General features: G+C 53.8%; 6 protein-coding genes across 6 annotated transcripts; 2 read left to right on the top strand and 4 right to left on the bottom strand.

The window, feature by feature from the left end:
* Positions 1–286: 286 nt before the first annotated feature.
* CORC01_01154 (CorA-like Mg2+ transporter) lies at positions 287–2,148 on the bottom strand (the record flags this gene model as incomplete). The annotated part of the gene is made up of 3 exons (XM_022612810.1): positions 287–740; positions 829–1,460; positions 1,525–2,148. 3 exons carry the CDS (start codon positions 2,146–2,148, stop codon positions 287–289), a joined length of 1,710 nt encoding a protein of 569 aa, XP_022480571.1.
* A 676-nt stretch (positions 2,149–2,824) lies between these two features.
* Positions 2,825–4,121, top strand: CORC01_01153 (uncharacterized protein; the record flags this gene model as incomplete). Its single annotated transcript, XM_022612809.1, has 3 exons — positions 2,825–3,244; positions 3,299–3,691; positions 3,759–4,121. The coding sequence occupies 3 exons, from the start codon at positions 2,825–2,827 to the stop codon at positions 4,119–4,121; spliced, it is 1,176 nt and encodes a 391-aa protein (XP_022480570.1).
* A 4,566-nt stretch (positions 4,122–8,687) lies between these two features.
* On the bottom strand, positions 8,688–9,065 carry CORC01_01152 (uncharacterized protein; the record flags this gene model as incomplete). Its single annotated transcript, XM_022612808.1, has 1 exon — positions 8,688–9,065. The coding sequence occupies one exon, from the start codon at positions 9,063–9,065 to the stop codon at positions 8,688–8,690; it is 378 nt and encodes a 125-aa protein (XP_022480569.1).
* A 217-nt stretch (positions 9,066–9,282) lies between these two features.
* On the bottom strand, positions 9,283–11,406 carry CORC01_01151 (cyclin; the record flags this gene model as incomplete). Its single annotated transcript, XM_022612807.1, has 2 exons — positions 9,283–10,952; positions 11,013–11,406. 2 exons carry the CDS (start codon positions 11,404–11,406, stop codon positions 9,283–9,285), a joined length of 2,064 nt encoding a protein of 687 aa, XP_022480568.1.
* Positions 11,407–14,478: 3,072 nt separating this feature from the next.
* Positions 14,479–14,799, bottom strand: CORC01_01150 (uncharacterized protein; the record flags this gene model as incomplete). The annotated part of the gene is made up of 1 exon (XM_022612806.1): positions 14,479–14,799. One exon carries the CDS (start codon positions 14,797–14,799, stop codon positions 14,479–14,481), a length of 321 nt encoding a protein of 106 aa, XP_022480567.1.
* Positions 14,800–16,049: 1,250 nt separating this feature from the next.
* On the top strand, positions 16,050–16,352 carry CORC01_01149 (uncharacterized protein; the record flags this gene model as incomplete). Its single annotated transcript, XM_022612805.1, has 1 exon — positions 16,050–16,352. One exon carries the CDS (start codon positions 16,050–16,052, stop codon positions 16,350–16,352), a length of 303 nt encoding a protein of 100 aa, XP_022480566.1.
* Positions 16,353–17,275: the final 923 nt, after the last annotated feature.

Here is a 17,275-nt window from a genome sequence, read left to right as displayed (position 1 = left end):
GCGTACAGTCCGTTCCAAGGATAAGCATTCGCATAGGCAATGATCTTTGAACAGTCTACCTTTCAGCGGTCAAATGCTCGCGTTTTTTCCTTCTCTGGGAAAAGATGCCGCCGCGGCGCGTACGGCTTACGCGCAAGGCTGGAGGAGCACAAGACAGTGCTGGTTTTTTTTTTTTTTTGGCGGGGGGTTTTGTTTTTGCGTTGTTTCTCTGTGCCATGCCCAGCTCGTTGGAGGTTGTCGAATTTTTGATTTGTTTTAAAACATTTTCCCCCTCGCAATGCCAGGCTCACTGAAACCACTTCTTGGTCGTGCTCTTGGCGTTCGCCGCCGCCGCGGCCTTTTGGTTCGTAACGCGCCGAATCTTTTCACGGTTCCTCGCGTCCAGCAGGCTACCCGGCCCGTCGTCCTGGAACCAATGCTGCTGGCCCAGTGCCTGCTGCTGGGATTGCGATGACGCGCGGCTGTTCCGCGTCAGGGGCCCGCGCTCGTCAAACATCATCTTAACGCGCTGGACTTTGCGGAGCTTGACGAGGCCGTACCAGCAGACGATGAGGGAGCAGATTGTCGAGGTGATTGTGACGCCGGCGAAGCCCCAGTTTGTCTCCTCGATGAAGTTTTCGAGGTTCATGCCGTAGAGGCCGGCAAGGAAGGTGCCCATTGCGAGGCCTAGGGTGCCGACGCTGAAGCGGAGATCTAGGAGCATAAGGGCGTTGCGGTTCGCGTCCAGGATTGCGCGGATGCTAGAAATTTCATGTTAGTGAAGTATTGGTTTTCTCGAGGCTGAAGGATGGGTTTGAAATTGCAAGGGGGAAGTATGGGTGTGCGTACATCTCCTCAGTGTTGCGGATTCCGGACACTAAGTTCTGAGCCTCCTGCACGATCTCGTCGCAGAGCTTGTTGTACGACTCGAGCAGCAGCTCCACCTCGGTGTGATCGTCGACACCGCGGTAGAGGTCGTGCGCCTTCTCGGTAAGATACATGGCCGCCAGGTCGTCGTCGGCCTCGAGCAGCTCCTCGATGGCGTCGCGCACCAGCTTGGCCTTTTGCTCAAAGGTGCTCACTCTCTTGGAGAGGATGAGGAGAACGCGAAGCTTGTGCCGGTCGATATCGTGCTCGAGCTCGCTGAGTACGCGGATGACGGGGTCTCGAACGGACTCGAAGTCGGCCTCGAGCTCCGAGGTGACGGAGGTCAGCACCGCTTCGAGGGCGCGGAACTCGTAGGGGAGGCCGCCGACGCCGCCTTGGACATTCTTCTGCTTGAGCTTGCCTTGCAGGTCGTACATGAAGGCGGACTGCGGGTACGACGTCTTTGAGCCGTAGACGTCGAAGAGGAGGACGCGGTCCTTTTTGATGAGGACTTTGAGGTGGAGCAAGTTGAGGAGGATCGCGGATTGGCGGACGAAGATGTGAGGCAAGTTCGACGAGTCAATCTTTCGCAAGTCGCGGGGTAGCAGGCCGTACTATATAGCATTATCTTCGTCAGCGTCGTCTCGATGACTGTCTGTCCCATGGACATCTTCTTACCTTTGCGATGAGCTCCGTCTTCTTGAACTCGCCATCCACCAAGATGACCTCGCCATTCTCGTCCACCTCGGTGCATCGCAGCCTAGGCTCGAGCGCGGCTTTGGCGGTCAACACGCGGCGGTTGTTGAACATGGACCCGGCGCCTCCCTCGTCGTGGAAGGGGAGGTCGTTGGGCTTCAGCGCCTTGGCGCCGCCCCAGCTCCTGATGCCCCATAGCTTCTCCTTCCACGTCCGACGCGGCGCCGAAGAGGAGTCGTCGTCGCCGCAGGCATTCCGTCTTGTGCGGGTTGTGCTGAAGAACGCGACGGTTGAGGGCGACGATGCTATTACCAGTGGTTGTTCAAGTGCTCTATGCTTGCGGCTTATCCGGGTAATAACAGGCGAAGAAGCCGGGAGCTCGGGTCGTCTGCAGCTCGTTGTCGAAATGGTTCTCGTTCCCGTCCTTTGGGGTCGCTTTGCGAGACAACGGGGGTTCTGGGCTGGGCGAGCTGAGCCGCCGCATCGAGAGAGACAGGCGGCGGCTTCGATGCCTTGGTTTCGGCTGAAAATCGAGGCCTCCGTTTGCGACCGCAGGAACCTGAGCAGACTTGTCGAGGGTACTCGAGCCTGCATCGCGGGAGACATTGCGGGAGGCATCGCGGCGGACCTACACTGCACACAATCTCCTAGCTTGGAGATTCGATATCTTGTGAGGTCGTCGGGTCACTTGCGCTGGACGGTGTTGGGCGAATTGACAACGCGAAGCTCAGCCATCACTCAACTGACACCAACTTTTTTTTGATCGTTTTACCGCGCAGCGAGTTTAAGGTTGAGACCACGCGCACGGTCCAGGTGATCACATACAGTCTTTGATGTCATTCGGCACGGCCCTCGCACAGTAAAACCCCCACTGGAAATCTCGAGACCCTCCTCAGTCACTTAATTTAGCGGGTTAAGAAAAGGCGGCATTGAAGGGTTTTCATGGAGAACAGCATCTCTGGAATTCTTCCGATTAGTCACAGTCTTTTTTTGTTTGACTTTTTTTTTTTGAGCAATAATTTAACTGTTGAGCACATTCTCCATCTGGAATCCTGACCAGTTCTGATATTTGGAGGCACAAGGTTTTTCACTTACACCATTCTTACCTCAGCTCCAGTTTACCTTTGAACCATCTTCATTCAAACCCCTCTCACATGAAGGTCTGCCAAGCTTGGCAGTTTACTTCGACTCTCATCTCTGAAATGAGACCGCAGACATAAAAACCCGCCTGGGGATACGAGAGAGCGCAAACGGGGAGAAGCGGCTGTTCTATGGGCAGATCATGCCGTTGACCCCGATCAAAGTCCGAGGCAAGCGTGGCAAAGCCGCTTCCTCCTCCGGACCACAGACCAGGGAATCATCAGCACAGAAACGGACGTCACGCCTGTCAGGTCGTCTAGTCACCAAGCGCGCGTCAGGCCTCGAGCAGGTCCTTCCCCTCGAGATCATCGAGTACATATTCATACTAAGTGAAAATCTCAACTTCCCTCGTTGCAGCCCACGCCTCGGCTGCCTGCTCTCTGGGCGATCTACGCTCGTCAACCTCGTCATCACGGCTTTTCATCCCACGTGGGACTGCTGGTTTGGTGTCGACAAGCGAGTTATCAAGACGGCTTTGAGGCAAGGCGCGACAGAAGACGCCCGCGGACTATGGCGTTATGAGAGCTCCCCTGAGTTCTTTCCAGGTGATTCTGCATTCCAGGTCCGATTCCACGTCACTGCCCGAGGCTTCCTATTTTGCTGATGGTTTAATCAGTCTTCTCTGTTGAGCAGTCCATGGGTGAACGTGGACATCATCTTTGAGGCTCGACAGGTCTGGGCTTGGCGCTTCGCCCGCCACAGGTGGTACTCGCATTCCCACGTGGGCCTGAAAGATGAGGAAGCAGAGCCGAATAACCCCCTCGAATTACCTCACGATCGAGTCGGGGGTTTCGGTCACTTTGATTCCCGCAGCTGTTTCGAATACGACTGGCTCTCTTACAGCCTCAACGGCTCCAAACCAGCGCTCGACTTCTACGTCGATGTCCATCCAAAGACGACGATCCCGGATGACCTCCTCACCGGTCCGTGGACGCTCGAGCAGCAAAGGCTCCTTTTCTGGCTCCGGAGAGGCGGCGCGAAGACTCAGCCAGAAAGTCAGACTTGGGAAGTGAGTTGATCCCGGCCTCCAGGGGCTTTTACTTGTGCGGATCACGAGCTAAATTGAACCGGTACAGACTCTTCGCATCGGTCTTCAAAATGCCGTCACGCATCGTAATCCAGGGAACCTAGACGGCCGTCTGATCGAAATGCTGCTCCTGGTGGAAGACTACTTCCCCTCGCACGCGCTGGAAGACAACCCGTCGCTGTGGCCGCTCGAGATCCTCGAAGAGGAGCACGCCAAGGTCAACCGACTGCTGGCGGCGAGAGCCCGCAGCAAAGCGGGGCCCTTGTTCGAGCTCATCGAGCTTGAGAAGCGAATGATTGCATACCACCGCCGCGTGATCGACCTGCTTACGTCGAGACTTGGCCGCCATGATCGTTTGGCGCCGCACTCGATCATGGCTGCTGGTCTCATGCCTCAGCCGCGGAACCATTGAATACAGTGGGTGGAGAGGAATGACCTACGCTTTTAAAAGAATGGGCCGTTTCTGCATATGATGTATTAGTGTATGGGAGTCACACGCTTGCACTAATGCAATTCTGGGCGCGTGGGCAACGAGACTTTTGAAGGAGGCTATAGATAGCCCTGAGACGAATTTGGGGTCAAGTCCTTCAAAACCGAGGATTGGCATGAATTTTTTTTTCGAGTTTTCGATTTTGTGATGCTAAAAACCGAGTACTGAACAAGTATTGAACCCAAATGTTTTGTCAAATTCCTCTTCAATTGCAGAGACAGTAGGTACTCAAGGTCAAGTCCCATCTGGAGTTTGAAAGAGACACGAGAGCGTGCCTGTCATGGGTAAAGACGATGCCTTTCTATTTATCAGCTAAAACGGAACACTAAAAACTACACAGCAACTCTTTTACTTGGCGATGTGTTCCTAGGCCGTAGTAACGAATTCGTCGAAGTTATAATACAAATGAGACACGCTTGTGTGGTGACAATTTGAGCAAGAATGCCAGTAGTAGGCAGGCATAGATGCTTACAGAATGGTACGAGGATGCAAAGACACCAAATCATCTCTGCAAGTTGTCTCTGCAGGTTGTCTCTGCACTCATAGCTCTGGGTAAGTAGATTTGCTACTTTGCACTGGGAACTCTTAACATCACAACTCAACACTCAGTCTCCACAACTGCCAGAGCCCCCCACACCAGTCCTTTCCGGCTTCTCCTTCCCCAACAAGCACAGGAGCAACTTGTCCTTCTCACAAGCATTCCCAAAACCTTTCTAGAAGCAAACCATCGCGAAAAAACACAAAAAATCATATTTTTCTCCCCTTCCAGAATCGAACTAGAGACCTTTCGATGACAATGTAACCATTACAGTCGAACGTGATGAACCAACTACACCAAGGGGAGGATCGGAGCCAAAGCCCCGCTCGGTGTTGGGATCAGCAGGGCGCAGTTGGCTTTAGATACCCTCAACGATTCTCGCAACTTTTTTCTTTTACAGCCTTCTGATTTTGTCCCCTGATGATATGGCTTCTGTTTCGAACAGACATTTCGAGAGTTCGAGCGTTTAGGCTATCATACCACAGCTGATCTGAGAGTGTGAGAGTTGTCACGGGGCCAGTAGAAAAGTAGGAACCGGCTTTTCAACTGGAGGTTTGCTACCTATCAGGGCAGTAACTCTGCTTTTCTAGAGAGACGAAGCACTCATACTACCTGATCAACCGTCGTCCCCGGGGAAGTCCCAAACCTTGACCGCGAAGTTGAGGAACTGGCAATTGTACGCAGGCAATCAATCCTCACTCGATGACTTGCTCCTTGGGATAAAATATACATCAGTAAAGGCTGGGATGGAAGGTCCTAACCCACAGTTGTATTAAGCGACCCTCCGGACTTGTAGACGGAAGTGCAAAAGTGCAGCAAATTGCAGTTCGTGAAACAGTGACACAGCCACTGCGGTTTGAATATCGGTCTCCTCGAAAAGCATTGAGTGCCCCTTGTTGAGAACTATGAAATGCGCGTACACTTTGATTTGAGAGATGTGTAGGGGACCAGCTTGGATCAGTCTCCGATAGCTGAGGTGGTTGAAGACGTGAGGGGAGGATTTAGTAACACTTGGCAAAGATTGATCACAGGCGGGGAAGTCCCAAAGATTACAGCTCAACTACTCGTCTATAGCGGCGATGGACGATGTGAAATCTTTGTAATGATATCACACTCAGACAAGAAGCTACACATCCTTCAACCAAGTACCGTGCCAACGGTGTAAAGTCCTGAGACATATCGGTCCACAGAAGAGACCGCCTACCCGGTTTTTGTATAGACAATAGCTGCAACAACGTCACACATATATCCATTCTTGATCGTCTGATGACGAAGGTGCTAGTCGCGCCACAGCCATTGGATGTACCTGGACCATACATGCCGTAACGTACAAGATGATCCGATAATTTCACAGACGGCAAGCCAAACTGACACCATCGTTCCTGCGGTTTCTAGAAACAGGGATGGCTATACGACAGTTTGAAGATTAGATGAACCTCGAGGAAACCTCCCATTTTGGGAGTAGCAAGTCAGCAAACGACACACATACACTACGTTTCAATGGCCTCCGCGAAGACTTCTTCGGTCGTCCAACGCTACCAACAAAGAGAAAGAGAGCCCGCTCGGCTTGATGGATACCACGTCATACGTCCAATCAACCTGTGACCAGAGTTGCTGGAGGATATGCTCTGATAAAATGCCTTGGCAAGCTCATTGCTCTTACTTGACACACACCAAAAACCATCAAGTATGACGTGACCAAAGAATAAACAGCAGAAGCAGACCATCTCTACTTGCCCGAAACAGTCTCTCACCCGTAACCCCTCCCGCAGATCCGGCATGCGGCATCCGAACTCATCTCACCCCAGCTCCAAAGGGCGCGCGCAACAGCAACACGGCATGACAGGCCATCAAACTTCTGTTCCCCTCTACACACCATCCCCAGATTTTCCTGATCCCAAATGTGTCCACCTCCAAGCGCCGGATCTCTCGGGGACCGCTCCACGATACCGGCCTGCGTTTTGACACATCGCCGAGTATACAGGCGGCACGGGCACGTACTTACGTGTTCCCACACCAACATCCAGCCAACTTTACTCCCAAACCATCTCGCCGAGACACCATCTTGGAGATAACATCGGTGAGCTGAATCGGGCTGGGCGTTGAGCAATCTACTTCCCATCATGGCATTCCCGGTATAGGAGCTTGCTCTGCGCTGGCCGAGTAAGCAAGACGGCCAAAAAGGCCACCGGGATACCCGGTTCAGAACCAAAATCGCCGACTGGAAGGCATCATTCACACCGATGGGGTAGGTTTCCCCGACGTTGATTAAGCAAGGAAGCCATTGTCCCCTTCCCCTCCCCCTCCCCCCGTTCCGGCGTCCCAGATCGGGTGTAGCCAAATCTGACATTTTCACATCCAAGCTTGTCCACTCCACTGCCTGCTGCCTCCTACAACTTACACCCTCTCGCAGACAAGAAACCCTCGGAAACTTTTTCAAGAATTAGCATGCCTGCATCCTCATCACATTTGACAGCAGGCAGACAGAGAAGGGCCAGGCAGTAGCGTTGAACGCTTGACAAACCGCCCCCACCCCTGCTCCTTATGAGAAACCCCCCCAACATCACCGTCCACGACATCAGTGACTGCCTGCCTACCGGGCCGAGACGAGCGAATATCCTATCCAACCTCACAACCTAGGCTTTTCCCCTTGAGCCCCATCGTGACATCAAAGGTAGCCTGCCGTCCGAACAGAGATGACACTTGTCGTCCAAAGTTCCCAAGAAGGGCCAGGCCTCGAAAGCCCTCGTGTAAGGCTTCCTCTTCTGTCACGTAATCATAACCAAAAGTCCATAACCATTCCCCGTATCGTTCTTCCACCACTAGGTGACATTTGACCCCCCACCCCTTTGTGAATCCCCTCAATGCAAGGAGACACTAGTCTATTCGCCAGCTTGCTCGGGCCGTACTCCAAAACAGAAAGAGGGAAACGGACTCCTCCTCCTTTCCTCCTTGTTACCGAATCGCGGTATGCCGTTCAACATCATGCTGAATCATACTCATCCCTCCCCTCTCCTCCGAGAACCCCGAAACGGCGCCAAGCACCGTTTCACGCATGACCCTCTCAGACTGAGTAGCCAGTCCTCCAAACGAATGAGAACCAGGTGGTGAGTTTGCCACTTGGCATACTGAAATAAATTAATAAAAACAAATCAACGAAACCGCTTTTCACATGACAGACCTGTAAAAACTTGCCTTGCCCAACCCCACCCTCTTCCGCATTTTTCACCGCCCAATGTGTGACCAGGGTAGGGTAGCAAAACTCTTTAGGGAAAAAAAGCCATACTGGACTTCCTTAAGCGGCAAGCGGGAAACCCACCAGCAACTGACGGTTGGGTGGTGGTGAACCGCTGGTAGTGGTGTAGTTGGATGAGCAGCGTGCCGCGTCGGCGGCCACGGGCGCGGTATGACTCACACTCGCTCACTCGAACGAACTCCACCCAACCGCGCGCGCCGCGTTATCGCCGATGAACCGTCGGGCGTACCTAGTAGCAGCACCACCACCGCCGCCAAATGACGTCTCATCATTTCTTCAAGGGTCAAGTCAAAAGCAATCGACCAGGTTCGCATTAGGCCCTTCTCCGTCTCGGACCATCTAGACTGGGATGCCGTTGCCAAATCCGTTTCGAGAGCCCCTATTCAGCACGTCGAGAGGCACCCAATGTCACCGTATTAGTCGTGCCGACAGACGGGCTCATCGGTAATACTCCGTTGATATTAGCATTGGCAGGTACACTATGGTAACTGCTCTCACAATAGCACATGTCAACAAGGCTGTTTCCAGCACTAGGGTACACAGACGGAAACTCGGTCCCAAATCTGGTGATATTGATTTGATAGGCCAGACAAAGCAACAACTTTCGTCTCATGGTCCAAAAGCTAGCTATGAATCTCTCGAATATAGCTTCATCGCTTTCTGTGAAGTTGTAGTAACACCTGCTGTGTCGTTCTCATCCTCTTTCGTGATGAAACATTTCCGATGAACCGCGGCGGATGACTGACGCCGCTCGCAGCGAGTAGGATCGTGTTTCCTGTTGGCTCGTTTTGGTCGCCCCTTTCGGATCTTCCATCGAGCGCCCAATCACACTCTCCCAAACTCTGATCGCGGGCGATTCGATTCGGAAGACCCTTTCATCTCCATCCCAGAGTGCAAATGATCCGAGAACCAGTAATCGTTTGGTTCCCAGTTGCAAAACAACGCAAAAAAATTCAAAACGCAAATCGACTCTCTTCTTCAGTGTGATCGTACAAACACAATCGCGGCGAGAATGCCGACACAAATCTTCTTCACCATCCACCGCCCCATATGCCTTGATCCGTTGATGCATGCAAAGATTACCACGCTTTTCGTGCCTTTCCTTGACGCCATCTAAGTTGTTCTAAGGACTCGATGAACCGCCAAGGTGGTATCATTAGCACTTTCCGTTCCCCGCCGCCCCGTATTTGGTTTCGTTTTAACAAAGGAAATGGAGGATATTGCACAAGAGGGTCAAGCTGTGGAAAACATTTGACCTGTGGGTATCTCGGGAGGTTTGCCCAACGTGCTCAGTTGAGAATCCCCTCCCACATACCCGGTCCGCGGTATCCGTCCATTGAATGAAGCATTGAGGCTTCGTACCCCGGACCAGCTTCGCTGGCGCAGCAGACGCGCTTACGAGGGGAACCTCGGTCGTTTGTGCCCATCTGGCTATTTCTGGTGCGAACCAGAGTTTGAGTCCACTGCTTACCGGAGTAATTACCCGAAAGCATGTCCCGAACGTTCTCCTGGAGACAGTTGTCGACAATCGAAACACCTCGAGCACGCTTACGCGAAGACATGGCAATAGAACTAGAATCGTCTGAACGGTAGTTTTGAAGCTCCTGAAGTGCGCGAGCAGCGTCGTTCGCGGGGTCGTGAGTCATCTCATCCAATTCACGTTCTCTCTGAGCCAAGGGAGTATCCAACGACATTTCGCAGAGCCTGCCGACCGGGCCAGTGTAAGACTCAGGCGAAGACGTGATGCAATTCTCTTCGTAGTCTTCAGGAACCGAGGCGATAGTCGGTCTCAAGCTTGACCTCTCACTGCACAGCTTCGCAGACCGGAATCGCGCCTGGACACCCAGAGGGGCCGGCGCGTTGACCAGTGAGGAGGCAGATGAAATGGAGGAGGAGCGAGAGGTGCGCGAGGTATCAGAAACCATCGATTCGGGAGAAGACGCAGTCGAGATTGTGGTTGCAAGAGAAGATCGGCGAACGGGGAAGTAACCTTGAGGCGACGAGGTGTTTGCAACAGGCCAGCGATCAAGACAATGGGTTGCGCTTACGCAGGAGGCCTGGGCCATGGCGAGGCCCATTGAGCTGCCCTTGCTGAGATAAGACGCAGCACTCACGGCAGGAGTGCTGTATCCGCTCGACTGGGGTGTCAGACGCGGGGTGGGAAGTAGCCCAAGCGCGGGAGCCAGCCGGCCCGGGGTATATACAGTGGCCGGAACGGGCTCCATAATATTCGGGGTTTGGCAGGATCGCGGGGTGGGGGTAAGTTCTGTCGAGTCGTAGCCCAATCCACAAGCACCTGTCGCAGCCATAACATCTTGCGCCGCCGGAAGCATGGTACGGTGACGTGACAAGGTGCGAGAGCTGGGAGCGATGTGTACCATAGGGATCAGGCCTTCGATATTGTCCAGCTCAGGATTAAGCTTGAGAATGACCATTTTCCAGTTCGAGCTCTGTTGGGCGTACCATTGGGCTGAAGTTCCGGGGGCGGGGGGAGACGGAGGGGTGTACTTCAAGACGATTTCTGTCCAGCGCTGGAATACCTCGTCGGTGATGTGGAGCTTCCAGTTGACCGCCAGCAAGAATGCAATCTCATTCTGGTTGATTTCCCCCGTGTTGAGCCCTGAAATCTTACTCCAAGCTCTGGCGGAGTAGTTTCGATCTTGCAGATACTTGGAGGCGAGGATGAGAGCAGCAAGGAACATGCGACGGCCGCACTGAAGCGCGCGGCACTCCTGTTTGTCGTCGGGCTGTTCCATGGTGAAATCGTGCTTCGGAACGTGGGGCTTGATCAGGATCAGATAGTACAGCGCAACCTGGAGAGTGGAGTAGCTAGTGCGGGAGCGGCGCAAGGTCTCCTGGATAAAGGTCCGCAGTGGCAGCACTGCCTTGTTACCAAGCTCATTGCGACACACGACAGAGGAAAGGGGCCAGATTGCCTCGACAATTTGGGTCGACGAATCTAGAGGGAGCACTGGGTCAGGAGTCTGATCTATTGCGCATATACACCATTACTGCTTACCGACAAGGTTGTCGACAAAGTTGACCTTGCGCTCGGCCTGGCGAACCAGGGTGGGAGGGGCTCCAGAGCGGGTGGCACTCCCACTGGTCCGTCTAGGATTTTGTCGCAACTCCTGGGGGATGGTAGCGGCAGCCTGCTGGCTGGGTTGACGGGCCCAAGGACTCGTGAATCTGACAGCAGTGTCACACGCAGCCGAGGGTCGCGACAAGCAATATACGTCGGCGGAATCGGAATCGGAGGTGTTGGTAGGGGATGTCGAGGTAGATGACTGAGAAGATACAGCAGACCAAACTGAGCCGGACGATGTGGAGGTCAAGGATTCGAGCGAGGAGCTATAAGTGTTGCTTTGGTAGGTGCTGATGAAAGCCGACGAGTCATCGTCGGCGTACGTCATCTTGGATACAATTGGTGGAGGGTGTTTCGGCGTTTGGGGTTTCGATGTGGAAGAGATACCTCCAGTCGCCGTCAAGCTAAGTCAACCGGGTAAACCGTAAAGGGTTCGTATGAGCAGATCGTGATACCGTATCAGAAACGCGAAACCTCACAACAGCATGGAACTACTGCTGTAAAGTCTTTGAGAGTCGTAGATAGGGGAGGCGGCTACTAGACGCAAATGTCCACAGCCGACGTTACACGAAGGATCAAACCGGAAGACGAAACAAGACGGGCGACTGGAGTAGATTTTGTAGTTCGAAGAGGCATCGTAGGTTTAATGCATCTGATAAGGAGGGCTAATAGATCCTGATAATATAGTGAGCTACTGCAGAGCCACCATGGATGCGACGCGACGGTGTAGTCAGGTGTATAGTATATGAGTGGTGATGGGTGTTGGTTAAGGGTGAGTGGTGGTGATGATTAGAGGAGGGCGAGGTCGGAGTCGAAGGGAAGGGTGAGGGGAGAGGTGAGGGGATGCAAGGTACGAGCCAAGTGTGGCTGCGAGGAGAGGTTATATCCAAGCAGGTGGGATGAGGTGTGACTCTTTTTCGCCTTTGCGCCGCCCGTGGTATCTTGAACGTGTTCAGAGGGGCGACTTGGCTGGCGTGACGAAGTCGGAGGACCCCTTGGGTGGCTCAAGTCTGGCTCGAGGGCCCCAGGTTGGGTGTGGATGACTCTTTCGGGTTTGGGGTGGCGAAGGGGGGTGAGCCTGGTTGGGTTGCCGCCCAGGCAGGTGGCTCCAGATGCCAGGCAGGTGTGAAGACTGGAGTGTGGAGGGGAGGGGAGTGGAGGGAAAGTAAAGTGCGTGCGCGCGCGTAGGAGAGAGAGAGGGCAGTGGGAGTGGCAGTGGGAGTGGCAGTGGCAGCCTAGGGAAGGCCGAGAAGGAGACCCCGGGGGTGGACCAGGGGGGTTGAGTGCGTGATCGCTCTCGAGGTCCAGGAGAGGCAACGGGGAGAAGAGTGACAGGCAGGCAGGGTAGGTAGCCCACCTCAGGTTGCTGGTGCAGTTGGCTTCGCTAGTCTGGTCGCGCTCTGTCTGTCTTTCACTCTCACACTCTCTGGCCCTCATCCACTTTCGCGGCGTTTGACATAATTGTGCTGACTGGTGTGCTGAAGGGTATGCGGCGCAGGAATCAATCTGGACTGGTACTAACCTTGCAGGCAGTGCTTCGAGTCCCTCGGATGGAGATGTCTCTTTGCGACTACAGAGGAGTGTGGCGAAGGAGATGCTGGGTCAGCTGGTGAGGCGCCAGGTTGAGTGATGAGTCGTAATCGTCGTGTGAATTGTCGTCGTGGGTATTGCCGGGGCAAATGATTAAAAAGGAATGAGTATAATGTGTAACAGCCGAATGAAAGTTGCAGGGTATCGGAGATAATTTTTTTTGAAAGGCAGGAAATGAGTAACTGGGAGACTAAGGAGGTGCGTGGAAACGCTTGTAGGCAGGTAGGCAGCAGAGGGTTCGTTGGGTGACGATGAGAAAGGCGCGTGTGACTCTATTGAAGCCGTAGTCCGATCTCGAAATATCCCAGCGGAGTAGGGATTGAAAGCCTGCGTGCCTGGGCTGCTTCGTGATGGTTGTTGCTGATGGTGGAGCTGGAGCTGAAAATAAAAAGTATCCGGAGGTTAATGCCTTTGTTAGCCGCAAGGAACAAGTGAATGCCGCTGCGGATGCAAACAAGGGAGCCTAGGGATGGCGAGGGTTGGGCGGTTGTCGTATGGTGTTGGTGTTGGTGATGTGTTGCGATGGTGCTCGATGAGTAACGTGACCGAGGGTGGCCGAGATGACTCTTAGAGGCGAGGAAGAGGGATCCGGTAGATTAGGACACGGTGAGTGATTGATCTGCTGGCGAGGGGGAGACGGAAGTGAGAGGAGAGAGGCGTAGGCGTAGGCGTGTTGCTACACGACCAGAAAGCAAGGTTACAAAGGAATAAGCGGAGAGATGGTCTAGAGTCTCGTCTCAGGGATTCCCGAGAAGAGGCACGTCTAGCAGACTTCGGAGAGTCGCTGTCGTACGAATTTAGACCTTGGAATCGAACATGGCGATGGCGATTGTTCGATGGATCAAAAGGAAAAGGAAGGGGGGGAAGACACATGTGCACGACGATGTGGGCGCGGCGATAGTTTTGAATGCCTGGGGGAGCACTCACACCCTCCCACACACACGCTCTCTCTCTCTCTCTCTCTCTCTCTCTCTCCTCTCTAACCCTCTGTCGTCGCGACGGTATGGATACAGGCAAGAGCAAGAGCAAATAGCAGAGGCAAAAGGTACATTGGACGGGACAGGGAAAGGTACATAGAAGGAAGTACCGGACACTGGATTCTGGTATGGGAAACTGGTGTGGGCCACGGGGGGTGGGTGGGAGTCTAGGTAGGGGAGCAGAGGGAGACTGCCACTTACACTTGCACTTGCACCGGCACCGACCTCTTGCTGGCGCTGCTACCACGGTACCACCTCACTCGGGTTCCCAGGGAAAAGAGGAGCAGAAGCAGAGAGGAGAGGATGCAGCCGGGGCCCGGAACACCCAGCGAGTCTCAGCATCCGTCCACTGCCTTTTCTTCATCCGTCCTTCCATTGGCCGGCATCGTGATACAAAGTGGGCCACCCTCGTCCTCCTTCCCGGGATGGAGGGGCATATTGAAAACCAAAAAAAAAAAAAATAGCCACCGTCTCCACTCTTGTTCATCGCTCTCAGACTCACACTTTCATCCGCTGTGTCACGTCTCTATTTCTCTTTCTCGTTCTGACCACGCTTCTCGTCACTCATTCTGCTGCTAGGTACGGATACTCATACTCATCCAGCTGCTCTCGCACACCTCTCTCACAGTACACACCAATGCCCCCAAATCCCCTTGCCTCCTCTTGCTTCACACTCCCTCCCATATTGACAGCTGCATATCCCCCAAACCCCACTCTATCTACCTCTCATGCCTGTCCAGTGTTTTTCTCCCAAGCTCCCAAGGTCGTTATCTCCTGTCTGCTTGTTCTATGCCCAAGGCCCCAAACTCCCCATTCATCCAAATTTTGCATTCCTACGTGCTCCAGTGCCTGTCCTCCCGTCCCGACTCCCAACGGCCGTACGGCGTAAGGTACCTCTGCTTCTGTTTCCACCCGGCCCAAAAGCCCGAGATGATGCCCGAACTTTCCATCGCCACCAACCAAACCAAACACAACACTGTGACCTTGTGGTGTAGTGCGTAAAGTGAGGTACCCATTCCACTTCGTTCCATGCATTCATCCCACCCCTTGATGCCTTGCAACCTTGGGGATTCTGCCTTCCTGCCCGGTGCTTCAGCTTGAAGCTTGAAGCCCCCCTCTCTCTCTCTCTCTCTCTCCCTCTTCGCGGCCTGCATCAAATCTTCTGCGCGACTATTTTGGCTCTGGCATCTTCCGTCGCCAACTTCCAAGTGGCTGCTCACTTCGTTATCTTCTTTCTGATTGGTCAAATTTATTTCACGTCATGTCGTTCGGGGTTAGCCCCGCCAAGCCTAAATGGCTGCTCGACCACTCGTGTGCGGCAGCAACACACCCTCTGCGGTGGCCCAGCCTTTGTGGTTTCTGGCAAGCTGCACCGCTGAATGGCTGCTGCTGCCCAGCCCCAAGCCGGCAAGGCAAGAGCACCTGGGCGTCGAAGGAGAGAGAAAGAGCCTTCGGGGTAAGGCAGGCAAGCAGGGAAGCAGGGGGGAAGGGGGGGGGGGGGGGGGGGGATGATTGGAGGCACGAGTCTGGTATGAAGGTGTGAACGGAGGGAGAGAAGGGGAACAGGGGGGAGGGGATAATTTGGACGATGGCAGAAAGAAAAAAGAGTCATCGTTGACCAGCAAGCCCCTCTCCGCTACGCCGTCGCAATTGATCCTCCTCGTGCGCCATGAACTCTGCAGACATTGACGCCCTCACAACCCTATCCATTCCTTCTCCTCCGTCCATCCAGCAGGCCCACCAGGCATAAACGCAGATTCGCAGGATGAAGTAAACACAGACCCTCGATAACCCTTGGAACCTTGGGATGAAGCGCGCCGTGTCTCTCGTACGAGTATGAACACGCCATGGCTTGTGCTGATGAGGGTATCACGAGTCCGGCCATCACCACGGTTTGTTATTCAATATTCTCTTTTTTACCCGGCGAACTGCAAGCGATCCTATGCGTCCCCAGCGCACGCGACAGTCTGCAAAGAATCGGCTGACAACAGCTGTTGTCTCGCCCAAAGTCTCGCCACTGGGTGGTCAAACTTGAATCTGAAGGAATAGAGGAGGAATAGGGTAGAGGAATTGCGTCTCATCCCTCTCTCATCATGCTACTACACACCCTTTCAGAATTCGGGGAATCGGGGAATCGGGGCAAGTAAGCCAGCCAACCGCGACGCCCCTGATTACCTTAGCCACAGCCAGAAACCGCCTGCAAGAGATACCGACACGCGCACGAACCATACAAAAGCGTCAGCTCCAATCAGTGCTGTGCGGGGATCTCGATGAGCTGCTAAGCCGAGTTCACATGGCCACGTTCGTCCGTCTCCAGACATTGACCTGACCACTGACGGCGCAGACTCAATGTACGGAATACCACTGCTCGGTTTCCAACGTCAGAGCGATCTCCAAGGACATCATGGCCTGTCATCGCGAGAGCTCTTCCACCGAAATTCCGCAGACGCGTCCAACGATGATATCACTCCAATCTCGCTGTCGGACTATTGCTCGAGAGCCGACGGCACTTCCTGCCGATGTCGACGCCCGGAGTCCCCATCAGGTATCCGTACAGGAACGATGGGCCTCTGTACGGGTCCTGGGAACCTCAGAATCGGCCCTGGCCAGTGACCTCATACGCACTCAGTCACTGCCCAATGCCGAGTGGCTCAGTAGTCTCTGCGAGTCTGGAAATGACAAACCGTCGCCGAGAAAGAGGTCCTAGCTACGGATACCGCGCGGGCTCCCGTGAGGACCCAGTGGATCCTCGAGCCCCGAGACACCGAAGTGCGCCCCCTCAAATTCCGCCACAAACTCCGCTTCAGATTCAAAGCTGTATTGGTAGATTTGAAAGTCCCGAAAAAGGGCTTGACGAGACACTTACGGGCCACGACATGCCAGTTGCGCGTCTCCGGCGCTTTCTTGATCCCAGGGGCGATTTCTCAGCCGCTTGACGTCTTTGTCAGCCCGTCTACGAAGTTACTGTGATACGGATGCACCACTTGGACTCTTGCAAAACACGGACGTCTCGGGGACAATGGAACAGGTCGCATCCGGCAGATTCAGCCACACTGTCACCAGCATTCATTTCATTTTACGTATCGTCTATCAAGGCTCCACAGACCAAGCCTCACTGTTCAATAATATCTCGATATGGCCGTCTTGTCCCTCCTCCCACGATCCGAGGATCCCGTCTGCGCCTCTAGCCTCATGGTCTCCTCTGTGTACATTCTCATGTGCACGTCGCATCCTCTCTGAAAGACGCAGCTTGTCTTCCAAAACAGCACGAAGCCACCCACTCTTCAAAGGGACTGTTCAACCCTTGGTAAAGCCATGACATCTTTGTCATGCATCGCTCTTGCCTAACCTTCCAATATACTACACCCACTTGACCTTCAAACAGAGACCCCAAAATATCCCAGGCGGCAACTCTGATATACTTTTGCGAGGTCAATCACAATGGAACTTGGAACTTGGAACTTGGAACGACCTGAAGTAGTACTTGGGTGTTGACCCCCACTCCCTGCATATCTCCATTTTGAGGAAGGCGCACAATGTGCACAATTCACCCAAACAGTGCATGGATGCTCTATATTACTTTGCTGGGGGTAATACCAGATAACACCAAAGCAACAGAGCAACTGAGCA

This window comes from Colletotrichum orchidophilum, assembly GCF_001831195.1.
Source record: "Colletotrichum orchidophilum strain IMI 309357 chromosome Unknown Scaffold_6.1, whole genome shotgun sequence".
NCBI lineage: Eukaryota > Fungi > Ascomycota > Sordariomycetes > Glomerellales > Glomerellaceae > Colletotrichum > Colletotrichum orchidophilum.
The sequence above is the reverse complement of the archived record's forward strand: the minus strand, read 5'-3'. Positions and strand labels throughout refer to the sequence as shown.